The sequence below is a fragment of the Trachypithecus francoisi genome, unplaced genomic scaffold (genome assembly GCF_009764315.1).
Source record: "Trachypithecus francoisi isolate TF-2019V2 unplaced genomic scaffold, Tfra_2.0 Lachesis_group5, whole genome shotgun sequence".
Taxonomy (NCBI): domain Eukaryota; kingdom Metazoa; phylum Chordata; class Mammalia; order Primates; family Cercopithecidae; genus Trachypithecus; species Trachypithecus francoisi.
This window is the reverse complement of record NW_022681470.1, coordinates 138,875,714-138,900,685: the sequence shown is the minus strand read 5'-3', so window position 1 is coordinate 138,900,685 and position 24,972 is coordinate 138,875,714. Positions and strand designations below refer to the sequence as shown.

At 51.7% G+C, this 24,972-nt stretch overlaps 1 protein-coding gene across 13 annotated transcripts in view; it reads left to right on the top strand.

The window, feature by feature from the left end:
* The window catches only part of SMARCA4 (SWI/SNF related, matrix associated, actin dependent regulator of chromatin, subfamily a, member 4), a 104,621-nt gene that overhangs the window by 41,310 nt on the left and 38,339 nt on the right, over positions 1-24,972 (top strand). For all 13 annotated transcript variants that reach the window (XM_033199055.1, XM_033199054.1, XM_033199052.1 and 10 more), the window contains exons 12-19: positions 4,448-4,580; positions 4,761-4,818; positions 9,642-9,763; positions 12,127-12,277; positions 15,626-15,789; positions 21,521-21,587; positions 22,132-22,242; positions 24,258-24,500. In XM_033199055.1, the coding sequence (XP_033054946.1) occupies positions 4,448-4,580; positions 4,761-4,818; positions 9,642-9,763; positions 12,127-12,277; positions 15,626-15,789; positions 21,521-21,587; positions 22,132-22,242; positions 24,258-24,500 (1,049 nt within the window). The remainder of the gene's footprint in view (positions 1-4,447; positions 4,581-4,760; positions 4,819-9,641; positions 9,764-12,126; positions 12,278-15,625; positions 15,790-21,520; positions 21,588-22,131; positions 22,243-24,257; positions 24,501-24,972) is intronic.

Here is a 24,972-nt window from a genome sequence, read left to right as displayed (position 1 = left end):
GATGTCCCTTGTGGTTAGAGTCAGGTTATGTGTCTCTGGCAGGCAGACCCAACATGGCCCTGGGTACCTCTCAGGGCATCACGTCGGGAGTGCATGGCAGAGGTTTGCAAATAAGCTCACTGGTGATGCTGACTTTGAACCCCTGCCAAGGGATCTCCACTGTCCAGCTTCTGTTTTTTTCTTTTGTAATCAGTAAGTACCCTGTAGGGAGATACTTGAGACTCTGTAACTATGTTGTAACTTCTCAGAATTCCAGCTACTGCTTTTAGTATCTTTTTTTTTTTTTTTGCGTGTATCAGTTTTTGCTGTGACAGCTACAGGATGGTGACTTTTAGTTCCATCATTCTTTCTGCATTGATTTATTTGTTCTTCTATACTAGGTAAAGCTTTCTCTTTGGTCTTGTTAGACCTGTGGCCATGGCCTGCCAACCCCTGGTGTAGACTTACGGATTCTTGTTTAGTTGAATGAATGGCTTCTGATCCTTTAAAATGATTTCTTTTGGCTATTTAGCTTTAGCCAGTAGAAGCCCCTTGACACTGGCTCCTGTTCGCTTTTGGCATGTGCCCACTATTCCTGGATCACTTCCTTCCTCACCAGGTTTTTCTTCTGCTTTCCCTGCCTAAGTTCCTTGTACCCAGCTCTTTCCCCAGGGAGTCCTGGTTCCTTTTTTTTTTCAAGAAAGGATCTCCCTGCATCACCTAGGCTGGAGTATGCGGTGGTACGATCATGGCTCACTGTAGTTTCAACCTCCTGGACTGAAGTAATCCTCCCACCTCAGCCTCCTGAGTATCTGGGGCTACAGGCACATGCTACCATGCTTGGCTAAGTGTTCTATATTTTTTTTGTAGAGACAGGGTTTCACCATGTTGCCCAGGCTTGTCTCAAACTCCTGAACTCAAGCAATCTACCTGCCTTGGCCTCCCAAAGTGCTAGGATTACAGATGTGAGCCACTGTGCCCGGCTATATTTCCTTTTATTACAGAAGAATATTTACATGCCAAGATCTGACTTTGGGGGTGCTCATTGCTAGTGGGCCATCACTGCTTCTAGGAGCCAGATCTGGGAAATAGATGTATGTACACTTAATCATCTGCGTTGCTGCTTGTATATGTTAAAAATCGTGGCTGGGGCCGGGCGCGGTGGCTCAAGCCTGTAATCCCAGCACTTTGGGAGGTCGAGACGGGCGGATCACGAGGTCAGGAGATCGAGACCATCCTGGCTAACACGGTGAAACCCCATCTCTACTAAAAATACAAAAAACTAGCCGGGCGAGGTGGCGGGCGCCTGTAGTCCCAGCTATTCCGGAGGCTGAGGCAGGAGAATGGCGTAAACCCGGGAGGCGGAGCTTGCAGTGAGCTGAGATCCGGCCACTGCACTCCAGCTCGGGCAACAGAGCAAGACTCCGTCTCAAAAAAAAAAAAATCGTGGCTGGGCATGGTGGCTCGTGCCTGTATTCCCAGTACTTTGGGAGGCCAAAATGGGAGGATCACTTGAGCCCAGGAGTTTGAGACCATCGTGGGCAATATGGCAAAACCTTGTCTCTGTAAAAATTTTAAAAATTAGCTGAGTGTAGTGGCATGTACCTGTTGCCCCAGCTACTTGGGAGGCTGAGGTGGGAGGATCCCTTGAGTCCAAGAGTTTGAGGCTGCGGTGAGCTGTGATCTCACCATTTCTCTCCAGCCTGGTCAAGACAGTGAGACCCTATCTCACACACACACAGAATCTCGAGGTTGTGTTGCCACCTCCAGTTCTAACCCAGCAGCACAGGGTTGATTGTCGTCCTTTCCCCCTTTCCTTAATTCTAAAATCAGGAACCTGATTTCCATTAACAATAATAAACTGACTTACCCGCTCCATTCTAGAATACACAGAAAGTACGTTCCAAAGTGCTAACGGACACCTCTCTGCAGAAGTTTCCTAGCTAGAGTTCAGTATTTATAGAGTTCCTCCATGCCAGGGTATGTGTTCCAGATAATGGTGTTCAGAAGTTACTGGGGCCAGGTGCAGTAGCTCACGCCTGTAATCCCAGCACTTTGGGAGGCCAAGGCAGGCAGATCACCTAAGGTCATGAGTTCAAGACCAGCCTGGCCAATGTAGTGAAACCTCGTCTCTGCTAAAAATACAAAAAAATTAGCCAGGTGTGGTGGCACATGCTTGTAGTCCCAGCTACTTGGGAGGCTGAGGCAGGAGAATCGGTTGAACCTGAAAGGTGGAGGTTGCAGTGAGCCAGGTTCGCAGCCACTGCACTCCAGCCTGGGTGACAGAGTGAGATTCTGTCTCAAAAAAAAAAAAAAGAATTACTTGGGGTCAGGCGTGGTGGCTCATGCCTGTAATCTCAGCAGTTTGGGATGCTGAGGTGGGTGGATCGCTTGAGCCCAGGAGTTCGAAACCAGCCTGAGCAACATAGTGAAACCTCATCTTTACAAAAAATTAGCCAGGCTCGGTGTGCACGCTTGTAGTCCCACCTACATGAGAGACTGAGGCGGGAGGATAACTTAGCCCAGGAGGTCCAGGCTATATAGTACATTCTGTTTGTACCACTGCATTCCAGCCTAGGGAGCTTTTTATTATTACTTGAGACAAAGTCTCTTTGTTGTCCAGGCTGGAGTCCGGTGGTGAGGTCATGGCTCACTGCAGCCTCGACATCCTAGGTTCAAGTGATCCTCTGGGGATGTTTTCTAAGTAGTAGCTGGGCATGAACGCATGTGCCTGGCGTTGTAGCTTCTCAGGAGGCTGAGGTGGGAAGATTGCTTTAGTCCAGGAGTTCAAGACCAGCCTGGGCAACACAGGGAGACTCTGTCTCTCCAAAAAATAAAATAATTACCTGGGCATGGTGGTGTACACTTGAGGTCCCAGCTGCTTGGGAGCCAGAGGTAGGCGGATCACTTGAGCCCAGGGCTTTGAGGCTGTGATCATACCTGTGAAAAACCATGGTACTGAGCCCATCTCCAAAAAATGAAAAGTAAATTAAAAATTTAAAAAAGCAGGCCGGGCGTGGTGGCTCACGCCTGTAATCCCAGCATTTTGGGAGGCCGAGGAGGGTGGATCACGAGGTCAGGAGATTGAGACCACGGTGAAACTCCATCTCTACTAAAAATACACAAAATTAGCCGGCACGGTGGCAGGCACCTGTAGTCCCAGCTACTCCGGAGGCTGAGGCAGGAGAATGGCGTGAACCCAGAAGGCGGAGCTTGCAGTAAGCTGAGATTGAGCCACTGCACTCCAGTCTGGGTGACAGAGCGAGACTCTGTCTCAAAAAAAAAAAAAGCAAGGATGCCCAAGCCTCACTCCAGAGCAGTTCAATCAGAATTTTGGATGTGGGGGAGGCATGCAGCAATCGGCATCTTTGACCACTCCTCCCAGTGATCCCAGAGAGGATGTGGAGTTGAAAGTCCTTGATTGAGGCAGCCTGCAGAGCCCATTATTGGGGTAAGAGGTTGCTGTGACCCTCTCTGGTGGCCGCTCTGTGGGTGAGCTTTTAGCGTGTAGAGACTGATATCCCTCCACTGTGTGGACAGCGTTGACACTATGAGGGCAGCAGTTTTGCAGGTAGTTATAAATTCCTGGAAGATGAAAACCAAAATTTAAATCAAGAACTTTATCCCCTTCTTGGGAGTTTTCTGTAGGAAATGTACAAGAATCAATGAGGGAGAAAATGTTTATCCATTGAATCTCAACAGGAAGAGTTTCATATTTGTTGCTAAGAGGAATTATTTTTGAAATATTTCAGTTAGCTTTTTAACAAAAAAGAATGAGGACCCTTGATGAAATCTACAAATAGAGCATAAGTGGGAGAAAAAAAAATCAAAGTCCAAAAAATGTAAATTAGTATAGCCATTGGTGTAAAAAACAGGGAGAAAGTGGAAACGTCTAACTCTTTGTTTCTTATGCATGGAATTCATCTGGAAGGATGGACAGGAAACTGATACCAGTGGACAACTGTGAAGAGAAAATCTTAGGCTGGAGGACAGGAGAAGGGGGAGAGCCCACATTATACTATTAACTTTTCGTTAAAAAGATAAAAACGGGCCTTGGGAGGCCGAGGTGAGCAGATCATGAGGTCAAGGAGATTGAGACCATCCTGGCTAACACAGTGAAACCCATCTCTACTAAAAATACAAAAAATTAGCCAGGCTTGGTGATGGGCTCCTGTAGTGAGCTGAGATCATGCCACTGTACTCTAGCCTGGGCGACAGAGTGACACTCTGTCTCAAAAAAAGAGAAAGAAAGGAAAGAAAAGAAACAAGTGTCACTTAGCCAAGACTGATGGGTTATATATTTTTACTGGATTACTGAGTATATAGTTTGCCCATTTTCACTACCACTGGCCATGTTTGCCTGCCCTTTTCTGTGCAGACAGTTGAGTGGGTGCTTCCCACCTTGGCCTCTGTAAGCCTTTGGTCTGGAGGCCCTGCGACCTCAATGTCGCACGGGTGACTCTTTTTCAGCCTCTGGACGAGACCAGCCAGATGAGCGACCTCCCGGTGAAGGTGATCCATGTGGAGAGCGGGAAGATCCTCACGGGCACAGATGCCCCCAAAGCCGGACAGCTGGAGGCCTGGCTCGAGATGAACCCGGGGTGAGTTGGGTCTTGCATTCCAGATGCAGTGGGGATCTAAGTCCTTGGTGGGCCTTACTCCAGGGAGGTGGCAGCTGGGGGCAGTTTTACTTCTGTTTGGATCCCTGGCAGGTTTGGTAGGGAAAGTGAATTCTGCTGGTTCTGAGCAGATTTATATGAAAGCCCTTATATTTTTTCTAGGTATGAAGTAGCTCCGAGGTCTGATAGTGAAGAAAGTGGCTCAGAAGAAGAGGAAGAGGTAAGAGTGCATTTCCTGACTTTCAAGGCTCTCAGTGTCCACTGGCAGTGACTTCCACCCTGTGTGCCATGAGACCCTGTCCTGCCCTGGCTGGGCATCTTGTGGGGCAGGGAACAGCTGGGGCCCAGGCCTGGCTGAAGTCGGTGCTTTAGAGCTGTGCTATCCAATAGGGCAACTTCTGGCGACGTGTGACCGTTTCCATTTTAAATTAAATCAATCACATTACATAAAATTTAGGACTCGGCCGGGCGCGGTGGCTCAAGCCTGTAATCCCAGCACTTTGGGAGGCCGAGACGGGCGGATCACGAGGTCAGGAGATCGAGACCATCCTGGCTAACACAGTGAAACCCCGTCTCTACTAAAAATACAAAAACTAGCCGGGCGAGGTGGCGGGCGCCTGTAGTCCCAGCTACTCGGGAGGCTGAGGCAGGAGAATGGCGTAAACCCGGGAGGCGGAGCTTGCAGTGAGCTGAGATCCGGCCACTGCACTCCAGTCCGGGCGACAGAGCGAGACTCCGCTTCAAAAAAAAAAAAAAAAAAAAAAATTTAGGACTCATTTTATCTTTCATACTGACTGCATTTCAGGTGCTTGACATCCCTTCTCCGGGAATGGTCTACCTCATTTGCCTATTTCTGTTTTTTTGAGATGGAGTCTCGCTCTGTCGCCCAGGCTGGAGTGCAGGGGTGCAATCTCACCTCACTGCCACTTTCGCCTCCCAGGTTCAACCGATTCTCCTGCCTCAGCCTCCCGAGTAGCTGGGACTACAGGCACCTGCCACCACTTCCAGCTAATTTTTTTATGTTTAGTAGAGATGGGTTTTCATCATATTGGCCAGACTGGTCTCGAACTCCCGACCTCAAGTGATCCACCTGCTTCAGCCTCCCAAAGTGCTGGGATTACAGACATGAACTTCCATATCCGACTTGTGATTTTTTTGTTGTTGTTTTAGAATGGAAACTTGCTGTGTTTCCCAGGCTGGAGTGCAGTGGTGTGATGTTGGCTCACTGCAGCCTCCACCTCCCATATTCAAGCGATTCTCCTGCCTCAGCCTCTCTGGTAGCTGGGACTTCAGGCACCTGCCACCATGCCTGGCTAATTTTTGTGTTTTTAGTAGAGACAGGGTTACACCCTGTTGGCCAGGCTGGTCTTGAACTCCTGACTGGTGTTTTTTTATTTTTTGAGACAGAGTCTCACTCTATAGCCCAGGCTAGAGTGCAGTGGCACGATCTCACTCACTGCAACCTGTACCTCCCAGGTTCAGGTGATTCTCCTACCTCAGCCTCCTGAGTAGCTGGGATTACAGGCGCACGCCACCATGCCCAGCTAATTTAAAAAATTTTTTTAGTAGAGATGGGGTTCCACCATGTTGGCCAGGCTGGTCTCAAACTGCTGACCTCAAGTGATCCACCCACCTGGGCCTCCCAAAATATTGGGATCACAGGCGTGAACCAGTGCGCCCATCTTCCAGTGGTATTTCTTGTTTTCAAGTCTGTTCTGTCTTAGAGTGGTCACTCTAGCCCTCTTATGGTTATTGTTTGCATGGCACATCTTTTTCCCTTCTTTCACTTCTGTTACTTTCAGTCTGTTTCTTTGAATCTACAACAGCATATGGGTTTTGCATTTTCAGCTAGTATGACAGTGACTGCTTTTTGACTGAGTTTCTTTTTTTTTTTTTGAGACAGAGTCTCGTTCTGTCGCCCGGGCTGGAGTGCTGTGGCCGGATCTCAGCTCACTGCAAGCTCCGCCTCCCGGGTTTACGCCATTCTCCTGCCTCAGCCTCCCGAGTAGCTGGGACTATAGGCGCCCGCCACCTCGCCCGGCTAGTTTTTTGTATTTTTCAGTAGAGACGGGGTTTCACCATGTTAGCCAGGATGGTCTCGATCTCCTGACCTCGTGATCCGCCCGTCTTGGCCTCCCAAAGTGCTGGGATTACAGGCTTGAGCCACCGCGCCCGGCCTTGACTGAGTTTCTAAGACCATTTACATTTACTGTAATTTCTGATATGATTGGACTTACACTTGCTGTTTCTTTTCTGTGCCTCCCATTTTTGTTCCTCCTTTACTGCCTTCTTTTGTGTTTAATGTTTTTTTTCCTAGATTTTTATTTTTATAATGCCTTTTTATTTTCTTTTCTAAGACAGTCTGGCTCTGTCACCCAGGCTGGAGTGCAGTGGAGCAATCTCAGCTCACTGCAATCTCCGCCTCCCGGGTTTAAGCAATTCTCCTGCCTCAGCCTCCGGGGACTACAGGCGCCTGTCACCACACCAGCTAATTTTTTTTTTTTTTTTGTAGTTTTGGTAGAGACAGGGTTTCACCATGTTGGTCAGGCTGGTCTCGAACTCCTGACTCCAGGTGATCCTGCCCACCTTGGCCTCCCAACGTGCTGGGATTACAGGTATGAGCCACCACCCCTCGCCTCTCCTGTTTTTTTGCTTACCTCTTCATGTTTAGTTGAAGGATACTTTAGCTCCTCTGGAGTCTGACTTACGTGTGGGAGATTGTGGTGGCCTGTAGTCTGTTTAATAATGTCCTTAGGCTAAGTCTGTGAAATCTGCTTCCCGCACAGTATGTGTAGCCTCTGCTCTATTTGCTCAGTTCTTTTAAACAGTTTTTGGCTTTGTCTTATTCGTGATTTTTTTTTCCTGGTTCATCAGGGGCAGACAGTGTTTCTTTGTCACTGAGTGGTCATCCGAAGATTGGACACAGTTTACACTCAGGCACGCGCCTTCTTTCTCCTACTGATGGTTCAGTTGTATGAGGAGATGCATTCCACATTTGGGCCATTGTCGGGTTCTCCCTGGCACTTTCGCTTTTCTGGGCCCTTTGGTGTCTGTGCATATGCACAGACTCAGCCTCAGCCAGTGATACGCTTTTTCCTACCGCAGCTGATCTCACCTCCATTGGCAGTGCCACTGGGCGTGAGCATTGCCTCCTTCTACAAGTGACTGAGCCCCTTCCACCTCCCTGCCAAGCCTCACAGCCTGCAACTCTCCAGCCAAAAAGACCTTCATGTGTCCGGAGCTGTGAGGCAGAAGAGGTGAAAGTAGCCCACAGTAAAAGTGCTACAAACTCCCACTCTTCCCACCTGAAGTTCAGTTTTTTTAAGGTTCAGTGATTCTAGTAGACCTTTGGTCAACTTGGTGAGCTCTGAAATGCTCACTTTGTCAATTTGTCCTACTTTATAGTTGCTTTTTGGGGAGGAAATTTGCCCACCTCCTCATTTGAGTTTAGCCAGAAGTCTCACTCCTGTTTTAATTCCGGGATGTCTGGACCAGCTCTAATTTTCTTGCCTAAAATGTTGGTGTTATTACCACCTGTTTATTCCAAGTGATCTGTAACATCATTTTTTGTGATCTAAGGGAAATCCCACTGGCTTTTCACTGGAATTATTTAACGGATTAATTATAGATCGTATTTTTAAAGCTTTGTAGCAGTTCCAGTATAGATAAGGGAACAATCCACTGTGGTGTATTTGTATGATTTAAGTGGCAAGACAAGAATAGTTTAAGATAAGGAAATGCATTCATGTCTATTTTCTCAGTATGTGTTATGCAAAATCCCAGTAAAGGCTGGAAAGCCATTAAATGACACAACATGAATGCTTAAACAAGTCCATAGAAACTTTCAGTAAACTGAGATGCCTCAGGTTGCCAGTGTTATTAGACATGTTGTAGATGGTTGAGACTTGTCAGTAAAGCTGGAAGTAAATTACAAGCAATAAATATTGAAAGTTGGCTCTAAGATATTTAAGGCCAGGTGTGGTGTCTCACGCCTGTAATCCCAGAATTTTGGGAGGGCAAGTTGGGTGGATGATCTGAGGTCAGGAGTTCGAGACCAGCCTGGCCAACATAACGAAACCCCGTCTCTACTAAAAAATACAAAAATTAGCCAGGGACGATGGTAGGGTCTAAGATACTTAATACCTAGGAAATCCAAGATAATCAATGAAAAACTGCTTTAGTAGGTTAGCAGAGAATAAACGTGTAATACTCATTTTATAACAGGGGTAGGAGGGATATGGAGTCTACTTCTAATTAGTAACAAAAGTCCAGAATACCCTGAGGTAGCCTTAGAAGAAGTGTCGGGACCAGGTGTGGTGGCTCATACCTGTAATCCCAGCACTTTGGGAGACCGAGGCAGGCGGATCATGAGGTCAGGAGTTCAAGACCAGCCTGGCCAACATAGTGAAACCCTGTTTACTAAAAATACAAAAATTATCCAGTCTTGGTGGCGTGTGCCTGTAATCCCAGCTACTTGGGAGGTTGAGGCTGGAGAATCGCTTGAACCTGGGAGTTGGAAGTTGCAGTGAGCCGAGATCACGCTACTACACTCTAGCTTGGGCAAGAGCGACACTTCGTTTCAAAAAAAAAAAAAAAAAAAAAAGATGTAGCCAGTATGGTGCCATTTGCCTGTAGTCCCAGCTACTTGGGAGGCTGAGGAGAGAGGATTGCTTGAGCCCAGGAGTTTGAGACCAGCCTGGGGAAGGTAGCGAGACCCCATATCTACAAAAATTTAAAACATTTGAGCTGGGCGTAATGGTGCATATCTGTAGTTCTAGCTGCTGGGGAGGCTGAGGCAGGATGATCTCTTGAGTTCAGGAGTTTGAAGCCTTCTGGGCAACATAGACTTCCATATATTAATAATAATAAATACATAATTTTAAAAGGAAGATGTAAATAACAAACATCACACATTCCAGGATAGGTAGAGAGGGTGAGGGCTGTAAGAAGATCACTTGCTTCTAAAACTATATTCTCCCCATGGGAGTCCCGTCCCCCCTCTCTGGGAATGAACCGAGGTGACACGGGCTTGTCTCTTGGTAGGAGGAGGAGGAAGAGCAGCCGCAGGCAGCGCAGCCTCCCACCCTGCCCGTGGAGGAGAAAAAGAAGATTCCAGATCCAGACAGCGACGACGTCTCTGAGGTGGACGCACGGCACATCATTGAGTAAGGGATCCTGACACACACTGTTCTGTGCCAGCTTCCTGTGAGATGGCGCTGGTGGGAGTGGCTAGAATCCCAGCCATCCCTAGACAACATTCAGCACTGTCCAGCCAGCTGCTACTGTGGAATCACAGAGACCAAATTTATTTACTTCACATTTCATGTATTTTATAGGGATTTAATAGAGCAAATGCATTCGCATGGTTCACCACACGCTTACGAGGTAGTCAGGTGTGTGGGAGAAGCCCTCCTCCCCCCGTCCCCTGCTCCTCAGCTCCCTCCCTTTCCACTGCCCTCCCTGGGGAAATTTTCCAGCCTCGTGTGTCATCTTCCAGAGATGCTGTCTGCATTAGCAAGCAAAATGTGCATGTTTTTGTCTTTTCATTTGCATACATATCTCCGGTGTACATTGGTGTGCACCTTGTTATTTTCACTGAACCTTCCCTCTCGGAGATGATCCTGTGTCCGTGCAGAGTGCTCCCAGTCTGGTCCTCAGTATACAGTGTCATACTGAGTCACGTTATATTCTCATTTTTGTAGGCCTGTCCTTTGGTGACAGGCATTTAGGTTATATTTCTCATCTTTTGCTCCTGTAACACATCACGGTTAACACACTAATCTCATCATTGCTTATGGTAAGGAATGAGTGGATCTTGTTAAAAAGCAAGAGAGGGCCGGGCACGGTGACTCAGGCCTATAATCCCAGCATTTTGGGAGGCCAAGGCAGGCAGATCACTTGAGGTCAAGAGTTTAAGACCAGCCTGGCCAACATGGTGAAACCGCATCCCTACTAAAAATACAAAAATTAGCTGGGCGTGGTGATGTGCGCCTGAAGTCCCAGCTACTTGGGAGACTGAGGCAGGAGAATCGCTTGAAATGGGGAGGAGGAGGCTGCAGTGAGCCGGGATAGCACCACTGCGCTCCAGCGTGGGCAACAGAGTGAGGCTCCATCTCAAAAAAAAAATATATATATATATATAGGTGGCTAAAAGTCACTTTTTTTTTTTTTGATTTCACCAGGCTGGAGTACAGTAGCACGATCTCAGCTTACTGCACCCTCCACCTCCTGGGTTCAAGCGACTCTCCTGCCTCAGCCTCCCGAGTAACTGGCACTACAGGCGCGGGCCACCATGTCCAGCTAATTTTTGTATTTTTAGTAGAGATGAGGTTTCACCATGTTGGCCAGGATGGTCTTGATCTCTTGACCTCGTGATCCACCCACCTCAGCCTCCCAAAGTCCTGGAATTACAGGCATGAGCCACCGTGCCTGGCCAAAGTCACTTTTTAAAATAAAAAGATTGAGATTATATTACAAACTGCCTAAGTTTTAATAATTCTGGTTTTGTATGAACCTGTTCAGTCTGTGTTTCTTTTCACCTTTAGGCTCATGAATTGTTATTAGAAAGAATGGGTCATATTATCAGCGTCTGGCTAAGTGCAGTGTCTCTTTATGTGCTTTGGCAAGTGACAAAGCACTTTGTCTTTTTGTTTGTTTGTTTTGAGACAGTCGCCCAGGCTGGAGTGCAGTTTGTTTGCTCAGTCGCCCAGGCTGGAGTGCAGTGGCTTGATCTCTCGGTTCCCTGCAGCCTCTGCCTCCCGGGCTCAAGTGATTCTTTTACCTTAGCCTCCTGAGTAGCTGGGGTTACAAGCATGCACCACCACCGCGCCTGGCTAATTTTTTTTTCTTTATTTTGAGATGGAGTCTTGCTCTGTCGCCCAGGCTGGAGTGCAGTGGCGCTATCTCGGCTCACTGCAGGCTCCACCTCCCAGGTTCATGCCATTCTCCTGCCTCAGCCTCTCGAGTAGCTGGGACTACAGGCGTCAGCCACCACGCCCGGCTAATTTTTGTATTTTTAGTAGAGCTGGGGTTTCACCATGTTGGTCATCCTGGTCTAGAACTCCTGACCTCGGGTCATCCGCCTGCCTCAGCCTCCCAAAGTGCTGGGATTACAGACGTGAGCCACTGCACCCAGACTAATTTTTGTTTTTTGTAGTACAGATGGGGTTTCACCATGTTGGCCAGACGGGTCTCGATCTCCTGGCCTCACGTTATCCGCTTGCTTCAGCCTCCTAAAGTGCTGAGATTACAGGCATGAGCCACCACGCCTGTCCGAGTGACAGAATTCTTGTTCTGTGGTGGTGCAGTCAGGACCCAGAGCTCCCAGGAGTCTAGTCTGGGCCCTTCAGGCTTAGTGTGCGCTGCCCTGCCTGGCCTCACACTGTCCGGCTGCACCTCTGTATGTCTTACAGTGCTGGCCACAGGTCATTCAGCAGAAAGGGCCACTCCACAGAGCTTGTGTCAGGAGCGAGCACATCATCACAGATAGGAACATGTGTCCTTACCCAGCGCTTCCATCTCACTCCAGGAACGCCAAGCAAGATGTCGATGATGAGTATGGTGTGTCCCAGGCCCTTGCACGTGGCCTGCAGTCCTACTATGCTGTGGCCCACGCTGTCACCGAGAGAGTGGACAAGCAGTCAGCGCTTATGGTCAATGGTGTCCTCAAACAGTACCAGGTGAGGTGGGGGGTGGGGAGGCCACTGCTGCATAGCTGCCTTGGTGCAGGTGTTCCCAGGTGGTGGGGGCTGCGGCTGTCGGGCAGACCTGAGTTCACTTTTTGCTCTTTGTGGGCAATGCACTTTTCCCCTCTGAGCCTCGGTTTCCCCACGTGTAAAACAGAGATGTGGTCTGGTAGGTTAGCCCCCAGGAGGAAGTGCAGCAGAAAGTCAGTGTCTACTGGGTGCCTGATGTGCGAGGCAGAGTGGGAGCGATTTGTACACCAGTGGCCTCGCGGAGGAGACGGGCCACCTGAGGAGCAGAGAGGTGCGGCAGCTCCTCAGCATCACACGGTGTGTAGGGCTGAACCAGGGCCAGAGCTCAGATCTGGGCATCTGCTTGCTCAGGACAGGTTACCTGAGCTCTGTGTGGTGTGAAACGGCAAGCATCAGGAGCTTAGATCTAGGAGCCGGCAGCCCTGGACTCTGCTCTTTCTTCTGGGGATGGGGTAGCAAGTCCTGTGTGAGGGTGAAAAGATGATGGCTCTGAAGCTTTTCACCTGGGCCTGGCTTGGGACAGTCAAGAAGCAGAGCTGCTCGTACTCTTAATGCGGCCCGAGCTCATTACAAGGCCCCACAAGACAACCAGCACAACTCCAACCAAAGAACAGGTCTCTGGTTTTCAATTTGGTTGTGATCCTTGTTCTCCAACTTTCTTTTCTTTTCTTTTCTTTTTTTTGAAATGGAGTCTCTCTGTTGCCCTGGCTGGAGTGCAGTGGCGTGATCTCAGCTCACTGCAACCTCTGCCTCCCGGGTTCAAGTGATTCTCCTGCCTCAGACTCCCGAGTAGCTTGGACTACAAGTGTGCACCATCACACCCAGCTAGTTTTTGTATTTTTAGTAGAGACAGGGTTTTACCATGTTGGCCAGGCTAGTCTCAAACTCCTGACCTCAGATGATCCACCCACCTCAGCCTCCCAAAGTGCTGGGATTACAGGCATGAGCCACTGCGCCCAGCCCCAACTTTCTTTAAGACAACTCTAGAGGCCGGGTGCGGTGGCTCCAGCCTGTAATCCCAGCACTTTGGGAGGCCGAGACGGGCGGATCACGAGGTCAGGAGATCGAGACCATCCTGGCTAACACTGTGAAACCCCGTCTCTACTAAAAACTACAAAAAACTAGCCGGGCGAGGTGGCGGCGCCTGTAGTCCCAGCTACCCAGGAGGCTGAGGCAGGAGAATGGCGTGAACCCAGGAGGCAGAGCTTGCAGTGAGCTGAGATAGCGCCACAGCACTCCAGCCTGGGTGACAGAGCGAGACTCCGTCTCAAAAAAAAAAAAAAAAAGGCCGGGCGCGGTGGCTCAAGCCTGTAATCCCAGCACTTTGGGAGGCCGAGACGGGTGGATCACGAGGTCAGGAGATCGAGACCATCCTGGCTAACACGGTGAAACCCCGTCTCTACTAAAAAAATACAAAAAACTAGCCGGGCGAGGTGGCGGGCGCCTGTAGTCCCAGCTACTCGGGAGGCTGAGGCAGGAGAATGGCGTAAACCCGGGAGGCGGAGCTTGCAGTGAGCTGATATCCGGCCACTGCACTCCAGCCTGGGCGGCAGAGCAAGACTCCGTCTCAAAAAAAAAAAAGACAACTCTTAAACTTTTTGTGTTAATGTCAGCATTCAAAACTGCACATGCAGCTATAGTCCCAGCTACTTAAGAGGCTGAGATGGGAAGATCACATGATCCCAGGAATTGAAGATGGGCTGGGCCTCTACAAAATTTTGTAGAGACACTGCCTCTACAAAAATATTTTTAAAATTAGCTGGGGGTGGTTGCACACATCTGTAGTCCCAGATACTTGGGTGGCTTAGGTGGGGGGAGAGCCCAAGCCCAGGACTTCTGAGCTGTAGTGCCCTATGTCGATTAGCTGTCTGTACTAAGTTCAGCATGAATATGATGACCTTCAGGAGTGGGGGACCACCAGGTGGCCTAAGGAGTAGGGAATCTGCCCAGGTCAGAAATGGAGCAGGTCAAAACTGATGTGCTGATCCGTAGTGAGATAGTCCCTATGAATAGCCACTGCACTCCAGCCTGGGCAGCATAGCGATACCCCATCTCTATAAAACAATAATGAAACAAAGGCAAATCTCATGATCAGTGGAATTTTCCAAGAGTCCCATGCAGTTAAAAAAATTAGAACTTGGCTAGGCGCAGTGGCTCACTGCTGTGATCCCAGCACTTTGGGAGACCAAGGCGGGTGGATCACCTGAGGTCAGGAGTTTTGAGACCAGGCTGGCCAACATGGCGAGACCCTGTCTATACCAAAAATACAAAAAATTAGCTGGGCATGGTGGTGCATGACTGTAATCCCATTTGCTTGGGAGGCTGAGGCAGGAGAATTGCTTGAACCCTGGAGACAGAGGTTGCAGTGAGTCAAGATCGGGACACTGCACTCCAGCCTGGTTAAGAGTAAGACTCGGTCTCAAAAAAAAAAAAAAGAATTAGAACTTGGCCAGAACTTACTTCCTGAATCCATTATGAAAATTTCCAAATTTTCCTTCATAACATTATCTTCAGTTTGCAAATAGTCTTCTATTTAAGGCCTGTATTTCAGAAAGCTCCCAGGCTTTGAAAATCCCTCCCTTAGGCCGGGCGCGGTGGCTCAAGCCTGTAATCCCAGCACTTTGGGAGGCCGAGACGGGCGGATCATGAGGTCAGGAGATCGAGACCATCCTGGCTAACACGGTGAAACCCTGTCTCTACTAGAAAATACAAAAAACTAGCCTGGCGACGAGGCGGGCGCCTGTAGTCCCAGCTACTCGGGAGGCTGAGACGGGAGAATGGCGTAAACCCGGGAGGCGGAGCTTGCAGTGAGCTGAGATCTGGCCACTGCACTCCAGCCTGGGCGGCAGAGCAAGACTCCGTCTCAAAAAAATAAAAAAAAATCCCTCCCTTAATCTTGAAATGATGTTCAGGTGGCGAATTCCTCACCAAGTCACCCTGAAGCCCCTCGTGGTTTCCTGAGTGCAGGTGTCCCGTGGTGTGGGCAGGTTTTTCCTGTGTGCTGTGTGGGGCATGGTCGGGCAGGGACAGGCGGACAGTGTAACAGTTGGGAATGAGCTGTTGGGATGCGCACCAGAAATGTTACACTTGTCCATCATTAGCACAGTCACCGTGCAACTTCACAGACGCTATTGTAAGGATGAGGCTCAGCAATAAAGAATCGGGTTGATTCAGAGGAAAAATCCAAGGTAAAGGCAGTCGTGGGTGGGATGTGGCTCAGGCAGAACTCGTGGCTGACTCTCTAAAGTGTGGAGAACCCTCTGGTGTCCTACCCGGCCTTCAGCCCTGGCGTGGCCGTGTCTGTCCTTGCAGATCAAAGGCTTGGAGTGGCTGGTGTCCCTGTACAACAACAACCTGAACGGCATCCTGGCTGACGAGATGGGCCTGGGGAAGACCATCCAGACCATCGCGCTCATCACGTACCTCATGGAGCACAAACGCATCAACGGGCCCTTCCTCATCATTGTGCCTCTCTCGTGAGTACCCGGTGCCAGCAACACCCCACATGCTGCTCACGCGCCCCTGTGTTCGTTTCCTAAGTTTGCCACAGTCGAATACCACAAACGAGGTGGCTTAATGACGGAAATTTATTTTCCTGGAGGCCAGAAGTCCAAGGTCAAGCTATAGTAGGTTGCTTCCTCCTGAGGCCTCTCTTCCTGGCTTGCAGGGATGTGTGCTTACATGTGTCTCCCTGTGCCTTCACGTGGTCCTTCCTCCGTGCGTGCCTGTCCTCATCTCTTCTTCTTAGAAGGACACTGGTCAGGTTGGATGAGGGTGCATCCTAATGGCCTGCTTTAACTTCATTGCCTCTGTATTGGCCCTGTCTCCAGGTACAGTCGCATCCTGAGCTACTGGGGGTTAGGACAGCTCCACCCGCCTTGGGGCTGTGCACAGCTCCACACATCACAGCCTCTGTCTCTGGGTCCCGGAGCAAGTTGGGGCATGACTGCTTATCCCCTCCACCCTTGAGGAGGCCTGGGGTCCCTCTCCTTGGTGTCCTTTTCAAGTCCCACAACCAGCAAAGTCCATGCAGGGGAGTCGCAGGAGGCAAAAACCTCCCACTAGAAAAGTAGGGTGAGGCCGTTGAGGCTCCATTGAACAGTCTCTACTTCCTTGCCATGCAGTGCCATGCTAAGGCCACCAGAGCCCTTGGGCACATCCCAGCGTGGCCCAGGTGCTTGGGCATGGTGGGATCTGGATACCTTAAGAGGCTCTTACTTGCCACTGCCTGGCTCCACTGGCCTTTTTTTTCCAGCAAACTGAGAGTCCGCCCCCCTGCCCACCTCTCTGGACATCTCTCTACCCAGCTCAGCCCCTGCACCAAAAGGGAGACCAGCCCAGGGTTTTCCTAGAAAGCCCCAGGGCTGGCTCTTACTGGTCCAGTCACGTGTCCAGCACGCAGGCAGTCACTGGCCTGGGGGTTAGTCTGCTCTGATTGGCCAAACCTCAGCATGGCACTTGGTCTGGCCCTAGAGCACAGCCCCTAACTCCAGCCAGGCAGGCTGACGAGCTGCATGTCCATGCCCCAACCCCATGGGAAAATGCCTTCCTGTCTGTAAGACAGCCAGGCCCCATGGTGGGCCTGACGTCCTGACTGTTGCAGGTAGGACTGGAGGAAAGGCGAGGACCCCAGAACCCTCCCAGGTTTACCGTGGAGCTGTTTCTTTCTTCTGGCCCCCTGCTTCCCGCATGGCGGGTAGAACAGACTGCCCTGGAGGAGCAGGGCTTCCTTGTGCACAGTGCTGCAGGCAGCCGCACCTCCCCTCGTGGTCAGACCAAGATTGCCATAGCGTTCCCGCTGCACCTTCCTGAGCTCTGTCCCCTGTCTGTGTCCGGAGGCTGTTCCTTCCAGCTCTGCCCATCTCCTGGCTCCCCTCTGCCCTTCTTCCCGCAGAGGATGATGGGTGCGGTGGCAGCCGCCCTCTGAGGTTCCTGATTTTCCCTCCTTTCACTTACAAACTTCTCAGATCACCATCTCTGCTGGAACGCCGCTCTCCGGGGTGCTGTTGTTTTGCAGCCTTGGTTCTTAGTTAATTTTTTGCTTAAAAAAATTTTTTTAAACTTCATTTTGAAATGATCTCATTATTTATTTATTTATTTATTTTTATTTTTTGAGAAGGTGTCTCACACTGTTGACTGGCCCGGAGTGCAGTGGCGCCATCTCGGTTCACTGCAACCTCCGCCTCCCGGGTTCAAGCGATTCTCGTGCCTCAGCCTCCCAAGTAGCTGGGATTACAGGCATGCACCACCACGCCCGGCTAATTTTTTATATTTTTAGTAGAGATGGGGTTTCTCCATGTTGGCCAGGCTGGTCTTGAACTCCTGACCCCGTGATCTGCCTGCCTCTGCCTCCCGAAGTGCTGGGATTAGAGGAGTGAGCCACCATGTCCAGCAACCTCATTCTTACAAAACGTTGAAGAGTTAGTGTAAAGAATTGCTATGTATCTTCACCCATCTTCCCCATTCTTTCATAACCCCAGGACAATTATGAAAACCGGGAAAATAACATGGACATAATACTAATACCAAACCAGAGGCCTTATTTACCAATCTTGTCAGTTTTCCCACAAGTGGCCTTGTTCTGGTCCAGGATCGCACACTGTCACGTCTGTGTGGCATGCCTGTGGCAGTTCCTCATTTCATCCTTCATCCTTGCCAAGCTTGACGCTATTGAATCCTGGTCGGAGCTTTGGTAGCCTCTCCTTCAGTTTGGGTTTGTCTTACGTGATTGCGTGGAGCGATGCCACGCCCTGCTTGATGTGCCTTAGCGGGGAAGGCGTGAGATGTTGAGGCTTTGGTCTCTTGGGCAAGGTGCCTGCTGGGTTTCCCACTGTAAACCTAGGAGTTACACTTTCCGTTAATAACTATCTCGTGGGAACGCACTTTGACACTATGTAAATATCCCATTTCTCTTCCTACTTTTCCCGGTCATTTCAGCATCTGTCCTACTCCATTTCTTGTTGCCATAAAGGAATACCTGAGGCCAGGTGGTAAAGAAAAGAGATTTAGCCAGGTGCCGTGGCTCACGCCTGTAATCCCAGCAGTTTGAGAGGCCAAGGTGGGCGGATCACCTGAGGTCAGGAGTTTGAGACCAGCCTGACCGACATGGTGAAACCCTGTCTCCACCAAAAATACAAAAAAAAATTAGCCAGGCGTGGTGGCGCATGCCTGTAATCCCAGCTACTCAGGAGGCTGAGGCGGGAGAATCGCTTGAACCTGGGAGGCAGAGGTTGCAGCGAGCCGACATCGCGCCGTTGCACTCCAGCCTGGGCAACAAGAATGAAACTCTTTCTCAAAAAACAAAAAAACCAGAGGTTTATTTGGCTCATGATTCTGCTGGTTGGAAGACTGGGCACCTGGTGAGGGCTTCAGGCGGATTCCACTCCTGGTGGAAGGCAAAGGGCAACCAGTGTAGAGATCCCATGGGGAGAGAGGAGGCGAGCGAGGTGGGGGTGCCGGGCTCCTTTTAACAGTAGCTCCCACGGGAGTTCAGAGAGCAAGAACTCACTCATCCCCCGTCCCCAGTACGGTACAGGCCATTCATGAGGGTTCCGCCCCTGTGACCCATTCGACTACCACCAGGCCCCACCGCCAACACTGGAAATCAGATTTCAGCATGAGGGTTGGAAGCGCCAAATACCCAAACTATAGCAGCAAACATCGGATAAGTCTTGCCTGAAAAAATACTTACAGGAGAGTTGCCAAATACATGGTGACCTGTTTCTATCCGCCCTTCTCTACAAATTAGCTGGAATTCCACTATTAAGAAGAGCTTTCCCTTCTCCCCCATGTGCTTGTTAGGGTAATTATTGTATCATTGTGGACTCACGCAAACAAATGTTATATATTTTGATGCTTCAGTTTTTTCAGATTGGGCCTGGGAGAATGCTCCCTGGATGAATTGTGTCCCTCTATTGATTCAGTCATTTCTTCATAGGAGTATGGACCCACGGATTAAATTATTTATTTTCTACTCCAGGCTATGTACCAGTGCTGGGTTTGGTTGTTTTGTGGCTCAAATCCATCCAGCTTTGGCCACTGGGAGCTCTTTAGGTTGGCTCTTCTGCCCTTTGACACGCCCCCAGCATTGGGTGAATTTTGAGGACTTTCTTGCTTTTTGGCACCAAGAGATGCCGCAGGCACACATAGTCCATTTCCCGCCCACTCCCTCGAATCAGCCATTTCTCCAAGGAGCCCTGGTTTCCCTTCTTACAGAATGGTTTTGGGAACCAAGACCTGGGTCCTGGATGGGCCCGTTGCTTTTGGGGTGTCGTTGCTCCCGGGGCCCTCACAGTGGTCAGTGCGTGGAGATTCGTGTCCGTGTGCTGATGCTATGTGCGCATATCATCTAAAAGGCCTTCTCTGCCTCTGCATCTGTTTCTGTGTTAAGCTGAACATGAATTCACGCCACTGTCTGTGGCTCTGAGTGAGGACCACAAGTTCCTTCTTGCACTTGCGCCCTGTGCGTGTTCCCATTCTCGGCTTCTGTGGACAGCAGTTTCAGAGTAGTGAGCCCGTACCTCTGAGAAGCATCTTGAGCCACTAGAGCGCAGGCCTTGAGACCAGTTCTTTGTGTCTTCAGGCATCCAGATTGCAGTCAGATTCCATTTCCAGGGTGATAGAGGTCAGCTCCGTCCCCCACTTCAGTGAGGTTGTGAGGTGGGTGCTCCTGCAGTCTTTCCACACCGCGCCCCACCTGGGCAAGTGTCCACACTGTGGAACGCCAGCTCCTGCAGGCCAGAAGAGGGCCCGCGCCCTAGGGAATGTTTACAACATACGGGCATCCAACCGTGCCGGCCCTCTCAACTGGGAATTGCTGCCTCCTTCCATGAGCTGCTTGTCCTGCCTCCGTTTGGGCTTCTGTCTCCAGAACCTGTCCCCTCAGGCCCCTCCTGACCCTTGCTCCTGGCTCTTCTCCCTCCCAGTGCAGATGCTCCCCACATCTCCGGCTTCTCCCTTGGTACCCTGACTGTCCCCCATCATTCCAGGGAGGTTTCACTGTTCCTAAGTCAGCGGAAGCGCAGGTCAGGCCCTACGGGCCACGTCCAGTGGCTCCAAGATGCCATCAGGGACCCAGCCTCCCCCAGGTTTTTGCCCAGTCATTCTTGGGTGACTCCAACCCTCAGGCTCCTTAACTCATGGTTTCAAGACAGCTCCACTGCCTCCGTCACCTCATCCAGGTTCCAGGAGAGTGGACAGGGCAAAAGGCAGCGGAAGCGCAAGGCTGCTGAGCCCCTGCTCCCCACGCTTCTTCAGAAACGGTCCCCAGCCTTCACCACTGCCATGCGTCCTTCTGTCTGTTGGCTCTGCCGCCTGGTTGGCTGTGGCTTCCAGGGGGGCTGAAGGTGGATTCAGGGTGGACACAGCACCTCCCTCGTGGAACTGCTTGGGGGTAAACCACGAGTAGTCCCTGGAACTCCAGCTTCGAGCCCTGTCTTTACGAACCACCCCGTCTAGACTTTCTGAGTGGCTTCACTCCCCCACTGAAAATTCCCTGCCCCAGTCTTCCTCCCAGAGCCCACCCCCTTGGGGGCTCAGCTTTATCACCGCCTCCACCCTCTCCTCAGTCTCTAGGCTGTTGGTCCCAGGTGACTCACCCCTCCCCACTGCATTCTGCCTGCCCCCACGTCCTCCCTCATCCCGGTCCTGGTCATCCCACAGGGGAACAGCCACGTGTTGCCACTCCCTCCCATCCCTGTCCTCCTGCCTGCCACCTGAACCAGGCCCTGCCTCGCCCCTCACTGTCCTCCTTCTCTCTCACAGTCAGGAACCTTCCATGGCTGGAGGGTGGCAGAAAGACTGTTTGGTGTCTCCCATATCCCCAGGTCTCCACAACACTGTTGATAGCCTGGCTCTGGGCATGAAGCCTGTGTTCTGCAGCTGCGTTTTCCTGGCAGCAGGTGCAGGCTCCCCAGCCCTGGCAGTGTTGTTTCTGTCCCCCATCACATCTCTGTGTCCCTACTTCTCACTCTAAAAGCCCTTGTCCTCTTTTCCCAGTGGCCTCCCTTGTGCCCTCCGAGGCAGAGCCCTTTACGTCCTCGCCAGTCTCCTTCCCTCCCTCCCTCCACCGCCCTAAACACAGTTTCTCTGCCCACTCTGGGGGCCATGACCATGTTGGCCTCGCCCCTGGCAGCCAGTGGCTGTGGGTTTGCACAGTGAGCCGTTGGTGAGAGGCCAGCACTTGACTCTCATTTCCTTGCCCATCAGAACGCTGTCCAACTGGGCGTACGAGTTTGACAAGTGGGCCCCCTCCGTGGTGAAGGTGTCCTACAAGGTAGGTCACGGCCGCTGAGGTTTCCGCTCTTGCTATGGAGATGCAGGCAGTGAGCGGGCGGGACATCCACACACATCTCTGCACGGTGAACGTGGGGAGAATGCTGGGTCTCCAGTCACACGGAGTCTCCAGGACAGCCTGGAACTCCAGTCACATGGGTCCGGGAGTTTGGACTGGGCAGGGACAGAGCAGATTAGCTCACTGGGGAGGAGGCAGGAGTGAGCATGGTGGTCAGCACTCAGAGGCCAGCTCAGGAGCCTGAGATGGGGACCCAGCCACCAGGAATGGGCAGATGGCGGTGCAGGCTGCACGATTCCCTCAGGCCCTGGCCGCCGCTGGCCCACATTGCTTCCCCTTCCCTCTGCAGCACATGTTCTGCATGGTGAGGTCTGGGGACGGGCCATGGCCCTGCCAGCCCCTTTCCCCACTCCCCTCTGTGAGGACAAGCCCTCCCACCGTGTCACTGGGCAGCTGCAGGGGGTGCCTGTGCCCCTCCTGCCACCCGGCCCCAAAAGTTGAGCTGCGTATCCTGCTTCCCTTGCAGGGATCCCCAGCAGCAAGACGGGCCTTTGTCCCCCAGCTCCGGAGTGGGAAGTTCAACGTCTTGCTGACGACATACGAGTACATCATCAAAGACAAGCACATCCTCGCCAAGGTAGTGTGTCCCCGTGGGAAATGCCAGGCCACGGGCTGAGTGCTTTGGGGCTGCTGCTGCCTGACCACGATGCTAACACATGGGTCACGCTGCCCGTCCCCTCCAAAGCCCCTGCAAGTAACTTCCCGGAGTCCCACCTGCATATGGGTGAAGACAGCTGCCCTGTGTAGGGGGAAGGCCCAGGTAGGGGCGTCCTCGGGTTTACCTCCCCAACTGTCTCCAGGCAGGCCCTGAGTCAGGCCTAGAAGCTGGGGCCATCTACACAGCATGAGCTCTGCCTCCTCTCGGGCCTTTTGCCCAGAGAGCCTCAGCACCAAGTCGTCTCCTGACCCGCCTGCAGGGTCCCCATGGGGCCTTGGCCAGACCAGTCTTGTCCTCCTGTCTCTCATTGCTTTGGCCGTCCCTCCCTGGGGCCCTGGCTTCTCACCCAGGCCATGGGCTGAGATTCAGCGTGTGGGGGAGAACTTGAGGGCCAAAAACCATGACTGCCTGCTGGCCTTGGGCAGCTGGTTTGGGCTGTTCTGTGAGGGTCCTACTGGCTTAGAAGCCTCTTCTAGGATGACACTGTGAAAGCAGTCCCAGCATGGCCATCAGTGTTGAAAATATGGCCCAGATGGAAAACAGACATAGTCCTCTGCCTCCAAAAACTCATGTTCCTCATTCGAGGAGGGGTCGCAGGTAAAGATGTACCTGGTCTCACTCCTAAACATCCAGCTGAGTGAGTGTTGAGCAGTAGAGTTTTTTGCGTTTTGGTTTTTTTTCTTTTTTTGAGACCAAGTCTTGCTTTGTTGCCCATGCTGGAGTGCAGTGATGGGATCACGGCTCACTGCAGGCCTGACCTCCTGGCCTCAAGCGATCCTCCCACCTCACCCTTCTGAGTAGCTGGGACTACAGGTGTGTGCCACCAAGCCCAGCTGATTTTTTTAAATTTATTTTTTATGGAGATGGGGTCTTGCTGTTCTGTTGATCTCAAACTCCTGGCCTCAAGGAATCCTCTCACCTTGGCCTCACAAAGCACTGGGCGACTGTGGCTGGCCTAACAGTAGAGTTCTTAACCCAGGGATGGGGGGATGGAGGAGCTGTTTATGGGTTGCCCCGCCTCTCAGTGTATGGCTGGAGTGACGATACCGGGGCTGTAGACTGGGTGCTTGCTTGCTTGCTTTTTTTTTTTTGAGACAGAGTCTCACGGCTGTCACCCAGGCTGGAGTGCAGTGGAGCGATCTCAGCTCACTGCAACAACCTCTGCCTCTTGGGTTCAAGTGATTCTCCTGCCTCAGCCTTCTGAGGACTGGGTGTTTTATCCCTGAGCCAACACGGGAGGAAACTGAGGCCTGGGGAGTTGGGTATCCTGCATGCAGGGTCTTGCCTCAGGTCTGTGCTTCACCCCTGCTGACTCTACAAAGCCAGGTCGTGTGCAGGCCCAGGAACCAGACTCCGAAACCCCATGCTCTCCTGCCAGTGACTCGGGTGATGTAATCACCCCGCAGTGGGAGTGCTCTTTGAGTGCGGCCACTGCGCTCCCTCCCGACCCGCATGGCCCTGTATGTAGTGGTGCGGCCCCTACCCCATGGGGCACATGTTCTGAATCACAGGCTGCTCATTAAAAATGTACCCATCACCAACCCAGTTCCCCTGAGACCCTCCACACCCATGGGACAGACTCCCCAGTCAGCAAGATGTATCTTCTGTCAGAATGTGCTGGGCATTTTTCTGTGCTGTAGATGGCTATGTGTGATTTTGCGGGGAAGCCAGCTTACTTTTTTGCAGTTCGCTCTGTTCACCTGACAGTAGTCCTGGGGTCACGGGCCTGTCTCTACCGGAGGCTTGCGAGAGGCTACCTTGTGTGGCTCCAACTCGGTGAGTCGGCCCCGGGGCAGGACGTCAGGACTGTGCGCTCCACCCAGCTGCGCTCTTCCACCTGGAGCCTTCCTGGTTCCTGGGCGCAGAGTGCGAGATTCTCCCCCTGTGCTGGGCCACCTGCTGCCCCCGCCCGATTGCCCACTGTGCGCCCGCAGATCCGTTGGAAGTACATGATTGTGGACGAAGGTCACCGCATGAAGAACCACCACTGCAAGCTGACGCAGGTGCTCAACACACACTACGTGGCGCCCCGCCGCTTGCTGCTGACAGGCACACCACTGCAGAACAAGCTTCCCGAGCTCTGGGCGCTGCTTAACTTCCTGCTGCCCACCATCTTCAAGAGCTGCAGCACCTTCGAGCAGTGGTTCAACGCACCCTTCGCCATGACCGGGGAAAAGGTGGGTTTGTCCAGTTGTGCCCATGCTGATGGTTCCAGGTGCGGCTGGTTCTGCTGGCTGGAGCGTGTCGAGCGCCCGCTACAGCTGGCTAGGCCTGTGCTGGGTGCCTGGCGAGATTCTGCATCTGCATGGAGCAGGGGAGCCCTGGAACCCAAGGCTGGGGCAGCCGTAAGGGCCCCAGGGGAGCAGGGCAGAGGTCATGATGGTGAATCTCGGAATGCTCGGGGCGTCTCTGACTGTGCTCCAGGTGCAGAGGGAATGGTGAGGAAGATGGCCCTGAGGCAGCTGTGGGACCGCAGGCGTGTGGAGAGCACCGCTAGAGTCTGCAGCGTGCTGTAGGCCCTTTAGATGCCCTCAGAACTCACCCTCAGGGCAGTGGGAAGGAAGCTTGGAAGATTCCAGTTAACGGGGCCGTATGGTCAGGTTCTGTCTTATGTTGTTTTCAAAAAGCTCAGTGGCCAGTGTGTCTCAG